Genomic DNA, 18963 nt, shown 5'->3' on the forward strand with positions numbered 1-18963 from the left:
GCATTATCGCCTAATGAAATTCGGGTGGGATTGGTTTAAGGGAAAACAGAGGAGGACTTTCATTGGGGATTTAGCAGCAACTTTAATATATACTGCAATTAGAACCCATATTTTTGTCATTTCTGACATAAAATCCGCATCTCATTGACCTACCTGACAACAATCATTTGTTTATAAAATTTTGAAAAAAAAAAAAAAACAAAACTCAGACCTATAAATTGCAAAAAAAAAGATTATCGGAATTTTTTTTTGATTAGGCTCACTCTCAGAGCCACTTGACAGGTGCTAAAAAAACAACAATAAAACGATATCTTCCAAAACACCTGCCCTAATCAAGTGACTCACATTTAAGATTACAAATCATGTGGACTATAAATTGGTCAAATTCTATTCCAAGAAAGTGTTTCGGTGGCCATAAAGTAACGCGGCCATTTTTACGTTACTCTTCGGCGAACGATAAGCAACAAAGTTTTTACGATGTTGTCTGATAAATGACAAAGCGACATATGGCGGCAACAATTAGCTGTCATAAAAAAACGTGTGACAGAACATGTGAACGGGTAGCCAAAATCCATAAATGTGTGCAAAAACAAGGAATTGCTTTCGAATCAGGGTAATAAAATTTAATTATTTAAAAAAAATAAAAAAATATGAGTGATTTATTTTTAAAATTTTCATTTCCGTAGTCCTACCAAATAAAAAAAGATATGCTGATTTTTAGAAAGCTATAGGCCTCTTGTTTCAAAATCCGTTTACTTTTCTCAAATAGGTCAGTTATTTCAAAAGTTATGGCTCCTGAAAGCGAAGCGCTCAAATAATACAAATAACCAAACAATTTGCGCACTTGTATAATTTGTGGGATATCTCCCGAATTTAATGAGATACCTCAACCAAACTACAGCCATGAAAAGACAAGATGTCTCTCTCTAAAAGAAAATTTATTTGAGACTGATACGCTGCGAACCTAGAGAGTTATGGGCTCTTCAACATGATTGCTTGAAAAATAATATTATATAGAAAATTCCATAACTTGTATATTTTGGCCGATATCTCTGTTACTTTAGGGAACACATTAAATATTATTTCCATATTTTCAAATGACATTACTTTCTCCCCCCAAATTATTTTAAATTTCCCAAATAGGCCAATTTAATCAAAAGTTATGTCCCATAGACTTGAGTTACCCAAAAAAATTCAAATAAACTAAAAAATTAGGTATTTGCATAATTTTTCTCATATCTTGGGTATTTGGTGAGCTACATTAAAGTAATTTATACCGATACAAAGATCAAGCACTTGCCTTTATAAATTAAAAGTATTTTCGTTTTTAAAATCCTTTACTTAAGAATTTAAGGCCCAAGATGAGGGTTACGGAAAAAATTAGCAAAAGAAAAATTTTCAAATACTTGTTTAATTTTTCCCATAACTCTCTGATTTATTGAGCTACATCAAAACAATATACTAGTGAATTATAGGGAATATGTTGAGCTTTCAAAATAAAGCCTATTTTATGAAGATACAGAACAAATATTACAAGTTATGGCTCCTAGAATGTGATAACTTGAAAAAATTCTAAGCAGAAGAACTTTGTTTACTTGTTACGTTTTTTACATAACTCGTGTATTTACTGAACTATCGTAACCTAATATTCTACTGAATTGTAGAGTAAACATTGTTATTTCAGAAAAAGATTCGTTTTGTAAAAATGCAGGCTACATATTAAAAGTTATGAGCCCTACAATGTGATAACTTAAGAATTTTGGAAAAAAGTTAATTTCGTAAAGTTGTTTTTTCTTTACCATAACTCAGTTACTTGTTGAGCTATATGTTAAAAATATGCTATTGCATTGTAGAACATATACTTATCTTTCCGAAAAGTGGTTATTCCTCATTCGTATCCTCACTATTTGTGAAGATATGAGCCTTAGAATGTGATTACTTGGAAAATTATTAAAATGAGAAACTTCGAGTACTTGTTTACCCGTTTCCCTAACTCGCTTGTTTTTTGAGTTATAGCGAGACATGACTCCATTCAATTACAGAGCATCTAATGCTCTTTCAGAATGGAGTATATTTTGTGACAATAACTTAACTACTTTTAAAGATATAACCCTAATAGTGTGCCTATTTAAAAAGTTATTGAAATGGGAAATTTAGAGTGCATGTTTACTTTTACCCATAACTCGCTAATTTGTTGAGTTACAACAAAACACTATTCTATTAAAATGTAGTGCAGATGGTTGTCTTTCAAAATATAACGTATTTAATGCATATAACTCACTTATTTTTGAAGATATGACCCTTAGAATGAGATTACTTGAAAAACTACTAAAACGAGACATTTTAAGTAGTTGTTTACTCTTTCCCCTAACTCGCTCATTTTTTGAGCCACAGTTAGGCATTGTTCTATTGAAGTGTGAAGCAGATGTTTCCCTTCCAAAATCAGGATTACTTCGTGACTGTAAGTCAACTATTTCTTTTGATATGCCCCTTATAATGTCATTGCTTGACAAATGACTAAAACGGCAAATTTCGAGTACTTGTTTACTCTCTCCCATAACTCGCTCACTTTTTGAGCTACAGTGTGACAGTATTCTATTGAATTGTGGAGCAGATGATTTTCTTTCAAAATTTAACTTACTTTATGACCATAGTTTAACAACTATTAAATATATGGCCCTTAGAATGTGATTACTCGAAAAATTAATAAAATGAAAAATATCGAGTACTTGCTCACTCTTTCGAATAACTCAGTTAGTGGATGACATACATCAGAACAATATTCTAATGACTTATGCGGCAACTGTTTCTCTCTCAATAAAAGTATATTTTGTTAAGATATTGCTTAAACTTGAGAAGTTATGGCCTCCTGAATAAAGTAACGCAAAAAATTACATCGATTTAAGAAATTGATTACTTGCATATTTTGAGCGATAACTTGAATATTTGAGGACATACAACAAAATATTGCGCCACGAAAATGTGGAACAGATGCTTCGCTTTAAAAATAAGATATAAGCCATTAAGATATAGTCACAAATTTTGAAGTTATGGCCTCTAGAATGTCGTAACGAAATAAATGTCATCCACTAAAGAAATTGATTAGATTTGAATTTTCCCTAATAACTTTAGTATTTGAGAAGATACAAGAATATGTTATGGTATAGAATTGAGGAACAGACGCTATTTAGAAATGGGGAATAAACCACAAAGATATGGCGACCAGTTTTGAAGTTATGGCATCTGGAATATTGTAACCAAAAAAATTTCATCCACTTCAGAAATTTATCACTTATGTATTTTAAGCGATAACTTTGGTATTCGTGGAGATACAATAAAATATTGTTCCGTGAAATTGTGGAACAGATGCTTCTCTTTAAAAATGCGGAATAAACCATAAAGATTCGGCGACAAATTTTGAAGTTATGGCCTCTGGAATATTGTAACGGAAAAAATGTCATCCACTTCACAAATTTATCATTTATGTATTTTAAGCGATAACTTTGGTATTTTGCGAAACACAATAAAATATTGTGCCATGAAATTGTGGAACAGATTCTTTTCTTTAATAATGGGAAAGATACTGTAAATATACGGTAACAAATTTTAAAGTTATGTCCTCTGGAATATTGTAACCAAAAAAATTTCATCCACTTCAGAAATTTATCACTCATGTGTTTTAAGCGATAACTTTGGTATTTGTGGAGATGAAATAAAATATTGTTCTGTGAAATTGTGGAACAGATGTTTTTCTTTAAAAATGGGAACCAAACCATAGAGTTACGCCGACAAATTTTGAATTTATGACCCCTAGAACTTAGTTGCCGAAAAAATGTTTACACTTTCAACATTTGGACACTAATGAAGTTTTCGCTATAACTCAGATATTTGGTGAGTTGCATTACCATAACTTGTACTCTTTAAAGATCACATGTCGCTCTTTCAAAATTAATATAGCATGCTATATATATGTATTCCCATGGGAATTTTTCCCATGCGATTTTTTTTTTGGCAGTTGTCTTTGATTCAACACCTGCTGTTATTTTCCCAGGTGATGAGTTCTTAAATCACATGAAAGTTATATTTCATATTTTATTTTCGCTGAAGGTCTCCTCTTTGTCTAATGAAAACACAACGAAAACAACTGAATAATTTACAAATGTTGTAAAATGCGGGGTTTTTTTCTTCTCGCTTCCTTCCTTCACCAAGAAAGGCAGATAAAAAATGTTTTGATTAAGATAAGATAAATGTCTAGAGTCTACGTTACTTTTGGCACATATGAGAGGGCCGATCTTTGTTAGGGCGAGCAATTTTGTAAAAAGTCTTTGTTTTTGGATTTTGAAGACCCATGTCCATGTGGGAAAATATAGTAAATATCCTTGCTTGGCTTTAGAATGGTTGTGTTTGTTTTAAGTATACATTCCTAATGTGTTTTATAGACCTTCTGGAAAATATTGTTTATTAAACAAGTTTTATTTACTTTAAAAAGTTTGCGTTTAACCTTTTTCTTGCCATGTTTCAGCCCCGCTGAATATGGTGAGGGAAATTGCCCCAGTTTTTTCAGTAAACAAAGGAAATCAAGTAAATTTTATGGAAAAGTTCTGAAAGGAAAACTTGTAATGATTTTTGAAATACTCCATAAAAAATAAGTTAATGAAGTTTTTTTTTTCTTAAATATATAAAAAATGTAGTTATTTTTAAAATTTTTCTTGAAAAAATATTTATTTGTATAATAATATTTATTATAAATTGCATATGCTTATGTTAAGCTAATGATTTTTTCAAATTTAATTTTTTAATGTGAACATTTTAAAAATATTTTCTTAAAAAAATTAGTTTTATTTTTAAAAAATATTAAATTTAAAACATAAAATACTACTTTTTCTTCTTAATTTTTTTTTTTTTTTTGATTGAAAAATTATTTTATTATTATTATTATTATTATTATTATTATTATTATTATTATTATTATTATTATTATTATTATTATTATTATTATTATTATTATTATTATTACTGTTATTATTATTATTATTATTATTATTATTATTATTATTATTATTATTATTATTATTATTATTATTATTATTATTATTATTATTATTATTACTATTATTATTATTATTATTATTATTATTATTATTATTATTATTATTATTATTATTATAATTATAAATATAATTATAGTTATAATTAAAATTAATTTTATTATTTTTGAAAAAAACCAATTTATTTTTTAAAATATTAAAATTTTAATTTTTTTATTTGTATACATATCTGTTTTTTTTTTTTTTTTTTTTTTTTTTGAAAAAATACACATATAAAGTTTATTCAATTTTTTCTTAAAAAATGCGTTTTTTAAATATTATTTTATTTAAAATTTTAATGGGGACTAATTTACACATTTGTTGTTCTGTTTTTGCTGTTTTTTTTTTTTTTTTTTTTGTTTTTCAAAATATTATATATATTTTTTCTTATTAATTTTTTAATTAAATAAATTAATTAAATAATTTTTTTTCTAAACAAAAATATTTTTTAATGTGAAAAAAATTAATTTTTAACGTAAAGAAATTTCAAAAACATCTGAAAGGATTATATATTTTTAAAAATATTACAAATGATTAAAACATAAGTTATTTAAAAAAAATAATAATGTTTCTAATTTAAAAACAAAAAGAATCTTTTTTTAAATTTTGAAGTTTTTTTCCTTAAAATTTTTAATTGATTTTTTTGAAAATATATATTTATTTAAAAAAAAATATTTATTTTTTTAAAAAAAAATATTTATTTTTTAAAATATTAAAACTCTATTTTTTCAAATAAATTTCTAAAATTCTGAAAATATTAAATTTATTTTTATTTTATTAAATTTATTTATTTTAAAAACATTACAAATGATTAAAACATAAGTTAATGATTTTTAAATAATTTTAATGTTTCTAATGTAAAAAAAATCTTTTTTTTAATTTTTTTTTTCTTAAAATTTTTAATTGAAAATTTTAAATGAATGAATTTTAATTTTTTTTGAAAAAAATATATTTATTTTTTAAAAAAAAAGTATATTTATTTAAAAAAAATATTTATTTTTTTAAAATATAAAAATTTAATTTTTTTTATGTGAACAAATTTATTGGTTTTTTATTTGAGAATTTTTTTTAAATTATTAAAATATCTGAAAACATAAGTTTTTGGTATAGGTTTTTCTTAAAAATTTTATTTTTTCTTTTAATGTTAAAAAATTTAAGTTTTTTGTTTTTTAATAAATTTATTTTTTAAAACTAAAATTGCATAAAAATTAGTAAATGACTTTTTTCTCTTTTCTTAAAAATTTTAATTTTTCTAATGTGAAAAAATTAAAAAATATTATTTCTTTCCCTGAAAAATTAAATATTTTATTTTAAAAATACCAAAATTGCTTAAAACAATAAATTTGATTTATTGTCTTTTTTTTTTTTTTTTTTTTTGATTCTTAAAATTAAAGTATGTCATCACAGGTGATGTCATTATTACTGATATTTTTGATTACCGTTTTTCAATTCAAGTTTTAATTATTCTCCCGTATCGCTGTGAAATCTAATCAAAACATCAAAAAATATTATTGTTTTGTTTTTTTTTTTTTTTGGATTGTTTAAAAATCGTTTTCTTTCAATATTCCCTGGAAAATAAACTTCCGAAATATCTAAATAATGATAATGACGCAAATTATTGTTTGTTTTGATTGATCTGGTGAAGGTATTAACGGATACGCTGATGAGGTTCAATTTTTCAAATCTCCAATGCAGTCGGAAAATGTTTGTCTGGCAGGTCAGTGAAAAAGGCAGGGAAGTAGGGCAAAGAGGGAATTTATTTTCTTCTAAAAATTAATTGCCAAATATTTTCAACAACGTATGTGTCGTATGGGCGGTGATAGATAACAAAGTAAATAATATATATTTTTTATATAAAAAATAAATATAAAAAAATATAAAAATAATTTTTTCAACGGATTCTTAACTATGACGTAATCAATTGCTCCCCCTCTTGAAATTCCAATTAAAAATATAATATTAAAAAAAAATTAAATAAAAAAAATTTGCCAAGTGTTTTCACTGAAAGGGGGATTGTCTTGGGACAGACATAAGACTGCACACATCGACCCACTCGCCGCGTTGCGACTAGACAACCGGCAAAAAAGATAATAAATGATAAACACACGCCGCGTAGCTACTTCCAGAGCTGCTCAGCCAATGGGAATACGCTGCTGTTTCCTTGTTTATCAATAAACAAACATGTTTTGTTGTGTTTTGCTTTTTTTTTTTTTTGATATAAAAAAAAATATATAATATTTACAAACATTTGGCCAAATGTCATTTAACTTTTGGCGTCACAAGAGGTACTTTTGCTCGAATACGGGAGAAAGTGTTTTTTATCTCAGAAGAGAGCTTTCGGGCCCAATAAAAGTGCTTTATCACGTGTCCTGCATCATAAAATGGCAATTATTTTACCACCTCAAACCATAAATGTCTTCGAATAAAAATTTAAAAAATATATTCTAGAAAAAAATTATTTATTTCCTTAAAAAATACACCATTTCTGTTCAAAAAAAACGAATTTGTTTTGTTTTTTTTTTATTTAAAAAAAATTAAAAAAAAATTTAAAAAATTAATTTTTTTTTTAAATTAAATTTTTTTTTATAATTTGTTTGAATTAAACATTTAAAAAAAAATCTTTTTTTTAATTTTTTGTTTTGTTTTTTTTTTTTTTTTCTTTGAAAAATAGCCAATTACCTTCCAAGGCCAGGGTGGTGTCTATTACGAACTTGAAATATAAAATTTTAGATAATTCCGTTAAAAAATGTGCCTTAAATGGGCAAAACACCGAATATGGGAAGATACTCTTATATGGGGGATATACAAAGATGTGGTCATATAGGGGTAATTTTCTGTTATAGGAGGTTAGTACCCTCTACAAATTCCAAGTTTGAGAAAATTCCGGTGAAAAGTCAAATCATCAAAACACCGAATATGGAAAGGTACCCTTATATCGGATACAAAAAAGTGACCGCTACTTCGTCAGCGTAAAGTCCACCCTAAAATTTTAAAATCGATTCAACAATACATGTTAGGCCGTTTTGGTACTCAAAATGCACGATTTCTTCAGTTTGACAAAATTTCTTTATCAAAACTACATAAATCGTACTAAACTTTTCAGACGTCTTTATATGTAAACCCTGGAAAACAACAGTGACCTCAAGATTAAATTTTCGGCAGATGATCCAATATTAGTAATTTTTCGTACAATTATAGTACACATTTCGAAAACTATTTTCTAAATATCAAATTTGAGGTTTCCAGCTTTTTTCCTTCATTCAACACCAAATTTAGTACCTTTCGTACAAATATAGGACGCATTTCCTAACTCTCCGCAAATTTCAATTCCAGATACCAACAGTAAGCACAATATCACATTTGAGGATTTCAGCTCTATCCATTCACCTAATACTAATTATAGTACCATTTAGTACATTTCGTACAATTATAGTACACATTTGCTGTCGGACGAGTGGCTTAGAAATGACAGCAGTCTGAAGTTGGTTTTCATCTCACCCTGTATAATATTCTTAAATAATTTTTTCATGTTTTTTAACTTATTTAAATATTTTTCCCTAAATCTTTTAAATTATTATTATTATTAAATCAAAAAAAAAAATAATTTTTTGAAAAAAAAAATTTTCAAAACAAAAAAAAAATATTTAAAAAAATATATATTTATAAAAATTATTTTAAAGATTTAATTTTCTTAAATATTTTTTTTTCGATTTTTTTACTTTTTCCCCTTAGTCTATAAAATTATTATTATTAATATTCTTTTTTAATTTTATTTTATTTTGATTTTTTTTTTAATATTTTTTTAAATAATTAAAAAAATGAACAATTAAAGTAATTAAAATAAAAATCAAATTAGTAATAATATTACAGATTAAAAGAAAAATATTTAATAAAGTAAAAAAAAATTAAAAAGTTATTAAGGAGCATTAAATCCTTAAAAATCTTATTATAAATATTTTTTTAAACTTTTTTTTTTGGTTCAGAAAAAAAATGTTTTTTTTTCAAAACAAAAGAATGAAATTAAAATAATAATAATAATAATAATAATAATAATAATAATAATAATAATAATAATAATAATAATAATAATAATACTAGTTATAAAATTATAATACATTTAAATTACAAATAAAAAATTTTAAAGATTTAGGAAAAAATATATAAAAAAGGAAAAAAACTAAAAAATATATAAATTTAAAAAATTATTTAAGAACATTATATCTTTAAAATTTTTGTAATAAATATTTTTTTAAACATTTTTTTCATCTTCAAAAATTTTTTTTTAAATTTTTATTTTTTTCAAATAAAAAAATCAAAAAAAAATTAAATATTAACAATAATAAAATTATAATATATATAAATTATGACTTTTTTAATTATTCATAGAATTTAAAAAAATAAAAAAATAATAATTTTACAGATTTAAGTGGAAATATTTAAGATTATAAAATTAAAAAATAATAACAATAACAATTTAAAGATTTAGGAAAAAATATTTAAGAAAGTAAAAAATTAAAAAAAAAATAAAATTATGAAAAACTTAACAAAAATAATTTTAAAAATTTAAGGAGAAATATTTACGATTATGAAATAAAAAAGGAAATAAAATAATAATAATTTTTTAAGATTTAGGAAAAAATATTTAAGAAACTAACAAAATTAAAAAAAAAAAAAAATATATATATATATATATATATATATATATATATATATATATATATATATATATATATATATAAATATATATATATATATATATATATATAATATATATATATATATATATATATATATATATATAATATATATATATATATATATATATAAAATTAGATAAGAATATTATATTACAATCCTCTAAATATATAAAAGAGTAGTAAAATAACTGACTGACTGAGAATCGATTCATGGTTTGCAAAATGTTTTAAACACTAAATATTTTAAAATTAAAAAAAATCCCTCCCCCACCGCTTATTTTCTGAGGTCTCTGGAAATGACTTATCAATTTCCTCTATTGTTGTTATATCTTGTGTTGTATTTCCTCCGCCATAACAAACTCAAAGGTTAAAACGATTACAATTTGAAAAAGCAAAAATCAATTTGAATTACAGGGCAGTTTGCTGACTGACTAGCTGGTTGGCTGGCTGTATGATTATCAGTTCAAATAGCAACAAATTGCAAAACAGTTCGATTTTCCATGAGTTTTCACATTTCGATTAGGAAATTTTCGAAACCAGAAAAACACGCCATTATTATTGTTCTCCAAACAAAACTTGTTATGTCAATTTTGAAAAACGGTTATTTGGCTGTCGGATTTCTGGGGGCTTTGATGTTTTCATGTTGTTATCCAAATGGCTGATGATGATTGTATTGTCGAGTAATTAAAGGCCAATTAAATGTCAGCATAAACAACAATTTTAGAAAATTAAAAACCGATTATTACACGCAATGTTTTTTTAAATTGTTTTTCTTTTTTCAGATCTCTCAAACACAGTTCCACATCGTTGGCCCCCCTGCAATCGGTGCCATCGTCGGCCAGCCTGCGCAGCATAAGTCCTTCACGTCGCAGCGCAAGCAGCAACAGCAGCAGCACGGCCAAACATGAGCAATCACCGGCGGCGCCGCCGGCCGGTACTGTTGCCGCCAGCACCTCGGCCGGTGGGTTGGCATCCCAACAGAATATTACACCACCGGAAAAGGAGAAGAAACGCAAGGAGGTCTCCAGTTCAAGGGTAAAAAAGTTCCAAAGGCATTTCTCTCAGGTGTCGGAAGATGAGAAGCTAATCAACTGTAAGTTTTGGAAAAAAACCAAAAAATGCTTTTTTATCCTCTATTCAAAAATGTATCAACTTCTTTTTTTTTAATTCCATTTTAGATTTTTCCTGTGCTTTAGTCAGTGATATATTGCTGCAAGGACATCTTTATATAACAGATAAACATTTTGCATTTTACTCAAATGTTTTTGGTTATGTTACTAAGGTGAGCTTTTTTTCCACACACACATACACACAATAAAAATTATTTAAATTTTTATTTTTTTTCTAAGAAAAAAATATTTTGTGAGAAAAAAGCTTTTATCATAAGCTTTTCAAAGTCAAAAAAAAAGCTTTGAAATCGAACAAATTTCGCTATCAACATTTAATTTTTTATGCGAAAGCTTTCATTGCTAGCTTTCAATTTTTTCCAATAGTCAGATGAAGCTTTTCGATTCAAAGATTTAAAAAAACCCCAAAAATCATAAACCTCTTAAAATATAAAGATATCCCAAAAACGTTTTGTAAAACTTAAAAGCTTTCAAGTCTTTAAAGTTAAAGAACAAAACAATTTTGAAATTCTGCCAGCAAAAGGCTTTAAGTGCATAAAAAGCTGTCAAATTTCGCAACTTAAGATTTAAAATTTTTTATTGCAAGCTCTTCGATTCAAAGATTAAAAAAAACCTCTCAAAAATCGTAAAGCTCTTAAAATATAAAGAAACCCTAAAAACGTTTTCTCAAACTTAAAAGATTAAAAGCTAAAATCTGAAAAGTCTTTAAAGTTGAAGAACAAAACCATTTCGAAATTCGGACATCAAAAGACTTTAAGTGCATGAAAAGCTGTCAAATTTCAATCAAATTTCAAGATTTAAAATTTTTTTCATGCTGTAGCTTTCATTGCAAGCTTTCAAAAGAAAATGCATTAAAAGCTTTCAAAATTCATTCAAATTTCGCAACTTAAGATTTTATTTTTTTTTTAGGGTAAAGCTTTCATTTGAAGCTTTCAATAATATCAACAAGTCAGAAAAAAGCTCTTAGATTCCAAAAACACTTCAAAAGATAACCTTCTATGACTCATAAAGCCCTTGAAACACAAAAAGCTTTTAGTCCTTAAAAGTAAAACTTAAATACTTCGGAGTCGTGACCCAAAGACGCCGATATTTGCACAAAAGCTTTCAAAAAAAAGTATTCCTTCTAAATAATTAAAAATAAGTTCTATATTTAAAAGCTTTTCCTATAATCTTTAAAAAATCGAAAGCTTTGGCAACTGATAGTTAAAGAAACTTCAGAAATATTTTCTGAAATTTAATCTGCTTATAAATCCCAAGAGCTTTCTAGTCTGAAAGGACTTTAACGTTTTAAGGACAAAACAATTTCAAAATTCGGGCAACAAAAAAACTGCAAAAAGCTGTCAAATCAAACAAATTTTGCAACTCAAAATTGAAAACTGAGACATAAAGCTTTTATTGCAAGCTTTCACAACTCAAAAAGCTTTAAGAGTTTAAAAAGCTCTTAGATTCCAAGAAAAACTTCCTTAGAATTAAAAAAATCTTCCAAGACTCACAAAGCTTTTAAAACACAAAAAGCTTTTAGTCCTTAAAAGTTAAAGCGCTCAAAATGTAAAAGCTGTAAAAAAAACTAAAAAATAATAATTCACAAAAGCTTGCTGGTCTCAAAAAGCTTTAAAAAACTTCCTTAGGCCTAAAAAAATCCTTCCAAAGCTCATAAAGCTTTAAAAATAAAAAAAATAAATTCTGGCCCAAAGTTCGACCCAGAAAAGTTGTTATTCAGAATTTCTATAATCATCATTTTTTCAAAGCCCCGGAAGCTTTTGGGCCCCAAAAGATAAAAACAAGTTAACAAATAGTAATTATCAAAAGCTTTCTGGCCTCAAAATGTAAAAGCTTTTATCTAGAACAATGAATAATCATAAGCTTTTAAAAAAAATTATAAAAATTAAAAAAATAGTAATTCACATAAGCTTTCTGTCTTCAAAAAGCTTTAAGAGTTTAAAAACTTAAAAAAACTTACGTAGACTTAAAAAATCCTTCCAAAACTCAAAAAGCTCTAAAAAACACCAAAAAAGTTAAACAAAATTCTGGCCCAAAATTTCAACCCCAAAGCTTTTAATTCAATGAAATAATAATCAGAAAATTTGTTATTCAGAATTTCAATAATCATCATTTTTTCAAAGCCCCGAGCTATGAATAAGCATAATCTTATATAAAAAATTAAAAAGCTTTTATCCTGAACTATGAATAATCATAAGCTTTTTAAAAAAATTAAATAAAGTTGAAAAATAGTAATTCACAAAAGCTTTCTGGTCTCAAAAAGCTTTAAGAGTTTAAAAAGCACAAACAAAATAAAAAAGGAAATTCTGGCCCAAAGTTCAACCCCAAAAGCTTTTAATTTAATGAAATAATCATAAAAGTTTTTATTCAAAATTGTAATAATCATCATTTTTCAAAGCCAGGAAACCTTTTGGGCCAAAAAAATTAAAAATAAAGTTAAAATTCACAAAAGCTTTATGGCCTCAAAATGTAAAAGCTCTTATCCAAAACAATTAATAACCATAAGCTTTTTAAAAAAGTTAAAAAATAGTACTTCACAAAAGCTTTCTGGCCTCAAAATGTAAAAGCTCTTATCCTGAGCTATGAATAATTATGAGCTTTTTAAAGTTTCGGAAGCTTTTTGGGACCAAACATTGTTTTATAGATCAAAAAGAAGGTTGTAGTGATAGAAAAAAAAAATAAAAATGCACGAAAGCTTTCTGGCCTTAAAAGCTTTAAATTTTAAAGCTATATCACAAATGCTTTTACTTAAACCAAAAACCTTAAAACAGCTATCTAAAGCCTTTAAGCACAAGCTTTTCGTCCAAAAAGCTTTATTTAATATTCTACATGCTTTCATAAGCTTATTAAGCCCTTCAATCACAAAAGCTTTTTTTTAACTTTCCACCAAAATGTAATAGATTTTTTTAATCTAAAAGATTTTGTGCTTAACTTCGAAACTCAAAAGCTTTGTAAACATATTGAGCAACTAAGCTTCTTCGCGTGCCAAGAAGGCTTTTTTTAATTCATAAAGCTTTTAAATTATCCTAAAACTCAAAAGTTTTGTGGCCTTGGCTATAAAATTACCTCAATTACCAGAAAAGCTTTTAAAATGAATTATTCTAAAAATGGATTTCTTTAATAAAAAAGCTTTCATTCTATGCTTTCGCAAAGGAAAGGGTGTTTCAAGTCTCTATCGCTTCATTATAGATTTTTTTATAATTTATAGAACGCTTTCCAAGCTAAATACAACTCTTAAGTTTTAAAAGCTTTCTAATCCTCAAAGTTTTAAATTTAATATTTTTTCTTCCATCTCTCTCCCTCTTCCCAGGTTGTTATACCCACAGGCTCGGTGACGAAAATTTCCAAAGAGAAAACGGCCAAAATAATCCCCAATGCTGTGGGTGTGGCCACCGCCGACGAACGCCATGTCTTTGGCAGTTTCATTAGCCGTGAGGCGGCCTTCCGCCTCATGTGCAGCGTCTGCCAGCCGCTGGGTGGTACCATTGAAATCCTACCCAAAGATCCGGTTAGCATTGAAATTTCCGAAGAATACTCAGTCGAAGATGATAGCAGCTGTTCGATAAGCGGCAACGAGAGTCCGGCTCAGGCGAACGACAATGCCAATTCCACAAATGAAACCAACCACCAGCAGGCGCAACAGCACCCCAACGATGCTAGTCAAACGACGTTACTGAGGCGCAATGTGGGTGCTTCGACTCTTAGTATGGCCGATTGCGAGAAACAACGGCACTCTGACATTCCGTTAAATGCCAAAAATACAACAGCTTCCCTACAGACACGCTCCTCAGCCCCGGCGGGTACGACGGCCTATGCCAACGGTGGGGGTGTGGGGGCGATAGGTCATGTCATTGTATCCTCCATCAATGGACCGGCCACGGCCATTGGCTGTGCTGGGGCTCTGGAGGGTAGTAATCTCACATTTATTGCTGGCAATACCTCAACAACAACATCGGTGTCGACCACACCCACACCCTCGACGTCATCGCCCACCACCGTCATGGCAATGCCACACTCAAAGGCCCATCAGGTCCTGAACAAGTTCCGCCAGTTGGGCAACAAACTGATGGTCAATCTGAAATTTCCCACTGAGGTCCATGTGGTCTATTTGGGCGCCATGCTCACCGTTTTGTTGGCTGTATTCACCATATTCCTATTGTATCGGATATTAGATATAGAAGCGAAAACGAGCGTCTATCGATCTCCTATAGAATTTAATTGGGTGAGTGGGAGGAGGCAATAAAATGTTTAAGATTCAAATAAAATTGAATTTTTTGTTATTTTATTTTTCCAGCATTCCGGCAACGATGATGACATTTTTGCCGAGGCCCTACGTTTCCAAAAACAATTGCAAGTTAAAAGCACTGAAGAAGCTCAGAATATACTTAAAACGAATTTAGAACAAATCGCTAAGGTAAGAGGAGAAAAATCAATTTTTTTTTAATCTTAAAAGTATTTATTTCAAGGGTTGACACCTGTCAACTCGAAAAAAAGTCTGAGGAAAAATCGAGCAAAAATTAGGGAATAATTTCGGGGAATATTTAATTTTTTTGATATGCAATGGAAATAGAGAATTCTTTTTTTGGTGACTGCTGGTGAAATTTGATGTAGATTTTTTTTTGTCTTTGAAGTCATCCTTCTAAAATGATGCTTAAACAAAATAAATTTTGAAATGAAATTAAGAAATATATATTTAATTCTTTTTATAAAGAAATTATATTTTATATTTTATTTTTATATATTTTTTTTAAAAATTCCGAAAATGTTTTTGTAATTTTTAATATTGTTTTTAATTTGTAAAATGTTTGAAAACATAATTTAAAAAATATTTTAAATATAATTAAAAAATATTTTAAATATAATATTTTTTAAATTATGTTTTTAAACATTTGACAAATTACAAACAATATTAAAAAATTACAAAAACATTTTCGGAATTTTAAATAAATATATAAAAATAAAATATAATTTCATTATAAAAACAATTAAATATTTTTAGTTTAATTAAATATTTTTTATTTAAAAATATATAAAAAAAATATCAAAAGGAAAAACCTTTAAAAAATAATTTAGCAATTTATAATTAAAAATCCTAAAACTTTTAATTTAAAAAATAATAATTTAATTTCTTATGTTTTTATATAAATTTTTCCATATTAAAAAATAAATGTATATCTATTTATATTTTTATATTTATATTTTTTTAATTTTTGTTTCCATTTCGAAAATGTTTTGGTTATTTTTTAATACAAACAACATTAATTTTGAAAATATTTAAAAACATAGTAAAAAAATATTACATTAAAATAAGCATATTATTTTTTTACAAAAAAACAAAAAAAAAAATAATGATTTATAAAAAATAAATAAAAAAAATATTTGTAATTTCAGTGTTGTATTAAATTTTATGAGTTTTATTATGAAAAAAAATTATTACTTTTTAATTTAAAATGTAATAAATATTTTTAATATTTAAAAAATTAAAACTATTAAAACAAAATAACAAAAACATTTTTCAAATGAATAAACCATTTTCAAAATATGAAAATTAACGAATAAAATATAAATAATAACAAAAAAATTAATAAAAAAATTAAATAATATTTTTAAATTATTATTAAATTTTTGTTACAAAAATAAAGAAAAAGTATTTTTTTTTTTTGAATTTTTTTAAATATACATTTTTTTACCTTTTGTGAATACAAATAGAATTTTTAATATAAAAAATATATATATTTTTTTAAAAATTTTAATATTATTTTATATTAATAATAATTTTCTATGCAAATTTTCCATTTTCTAAATTAATTTTACATTTAAATAGTAAAATTTTTTTATATAAAAAATTGAATGTTTTAAATATAATATTTTAAAAATTGGTTTATTTTTTTAATTTTGTACATATATTTCAAAATATAATATTTTGTTCAATGTACATATTTTTATTATTTATTTTTTTAATAATTTTTGTTTTAATTTTTATCATAATTTTTAATAACAATTTTTTAAAAATTCTTAAGAAATATTTTTAAATTACTTTTTTAATTTAATTTTTAATACAATTGTTTCATTTCTAAAATTTAAATTTTTAAATATAATATTTTCCAAGAATTTCTTTTTATTTAATAATTTTATTTTAAAAGAAAAATTATATATTTTTTACTTTATTATTTTTTGAATACAAAATTTTTAATTTTTTAAATTATTTTTTTATAATATTTCAAAATTATTTTTTATTTATTATTTATCTTTTTTATTATTTATGTTTTCTAAAACTACTTTTGTAGTTTTCAAAATTCGAAAACTATTTTTAAAAATTAAAAATAGATAAATAATTACAAATAGAATTTTTAATACATAAAAAATTATATATTTTTTATTTTATTATCTTTTGAATAAATTATTTTTATTATTTAATTATTTTTTTTTTTATTATTTTTTCTTATTTTTTATTTAATATATTTTTTTAATTATTTTCTAAGTAAGTTAAAAAAATTGTTTTTAATTTTTATTTATTTATTTTTTCCTTGTGTTTCTTTATTTTATTATTTTTTGAATACAACATTGTTAATTTATTTTTATTGTTTATATATTTTCTTTAATTTGTTGACTATCTCTATAATATTTCTTTATTTGTATTTATATTTTCAATAATTTATTAATGAAATTTTTTATTTCCTAAGATTTTTTTTAATTTTTATATATTTTTTGTTTATGTTTCTTTATTTTTATTTTTTTTTTTGAAATTTAAAATTTTTAAATTATTTTTAACTTTATTTATTTCTTTAATTTGTTGATTATTTTTTCATATTTTTTATTTGTGTTTATATTTTAAATAATTTATTATTGTATTTTTTTTTCATTTATTTTCTAAGTTATTTTTTTTAATTTTTTATTTTTGTGTGCTTGTGTTTTTTTATTTTTATTATTTTTGAATACAACATTTTTTAGTTATTTTTATTTATTTTTATTACTTTGTTGGTTATTTTTTTTCATATTTTTTATTTGTATTTATATTTTAAATAATTTATTATTAAATTTTTTTATTCATTTTCTAAGTAAATTTTAAAATATATATATTTGTTTGCTTTTTATTCATTTAATTTTTTTTTGTGATTCTTTATTTTTATTATTTTTTGAATACAACATTTTTTAATTAATTAATTTTTTATTTTTTTTAATTTGTTGATTATTTTTTTTTAATAACTTCCAAAATTATTATTTATTCTTTTTTTAATTTCTTAATATAAAATATTATTAATATTATAAATATAACTTTGTTAATTTTTTTAATAATATTTCGAAATTATTTTTTATTTATATTTCATTTTTTTAATATTTACTTTTTATAAAATTAATTTTGTAATTCTTGAAATTCAAAAAAAAAATTTAAATTCAAAAAATTAAAAATAGATAAATAATTACAAAACTAATTTTTATTATTAAAAATTATATATATATATTTTTTAATATATTTTGATTAATTATTTTTATTATTTATTTATTTTTTTTACTTTTAATATTTTTTTTATTTATTTTCTTAGTAAAAAAATATATTATTATTATTATTATTTTTTTTTTTTGATATTTTATTTATTTTTATTTTTTTTTGCTTTTGTTTCTTGTAGCCTAACAAATATCTAGCTTCCCATCAATGATTTTTAGCTGTCATAACAAAATTATCAGTCATTTTCTGTTACTATCTTTGATTATTTAAGGCTTTCCGAAAATTTATTCTCGGCTTATTGATATTTTTCTTTTTAATATTTATTATTTGTTATTGCTATTGCAACAACAATAAAAACAAATCTTCATATCTTGACATTTGGCCTATCGATAAAAAAGCTATAAAAAAATTCAAAACGACTACCAGCATTTGCTTATCAAAGCGTGTTGGCCGTCTATTGCCATAGGTCGTTGCTGAGGAGGTGGTGAGGGGGATTTAGGAGTGTTTTTAATTGAAAAAAATTGTTTGGAAAAAAATAAATTTTAAAAAATTATCTATTTAAAAGAAATTGTTTATTGTTTTGTTTTATCTATTTGATATTCGGT

The 18963-nt window shown here is 24.5% G+C and overlaps 1 protein-coding gene across 1 annotated transcript in view; it reads left to right on the forward strand.

The window, feature by feature from the left end:
• LOC101901800 (serine-rich adhesin for platelets) overlaps positions 1 to 18963 on the forward strand; it is a 133496-nt gene that overhangs the window by 113847 nt on the left and 686 nt on the right. The window contains exons 3-6 of the mRNA XM_005183623.4: positions 10567 to 10877; positions 10963 to 11066; positions 14222 to 15133; positions 15206 to 15325. Coding sequence (XP_005183680.2) covers positions 10567 to 10877; positions 10963 to 11066; positions 14222 to 15133; positions 15206 to 15325 — 1447 coding nt within the window. The remainder of the gene's footprint in view (positions 1 to 10566; positions 10878 to 10962; positions 11067 to 14221; positions 15134 to 15205; positions 15326 to 18963) is intronic.

Source organism: Musca domestica, unplaced genomic scaffold (genome assembly GCF_030504385.1).
Source record: "Musca domestica strain aabys unplaced genomic scaffold, Musca_domestica.polishedcontigs.V.1.1 20, whole genome shotgun sequence".
Lineage (NCBI taxonomy): Eukaryota > Metazoa > Arthropoda > Insecta > Diptera > Muscidae > Musca > Musca domestica.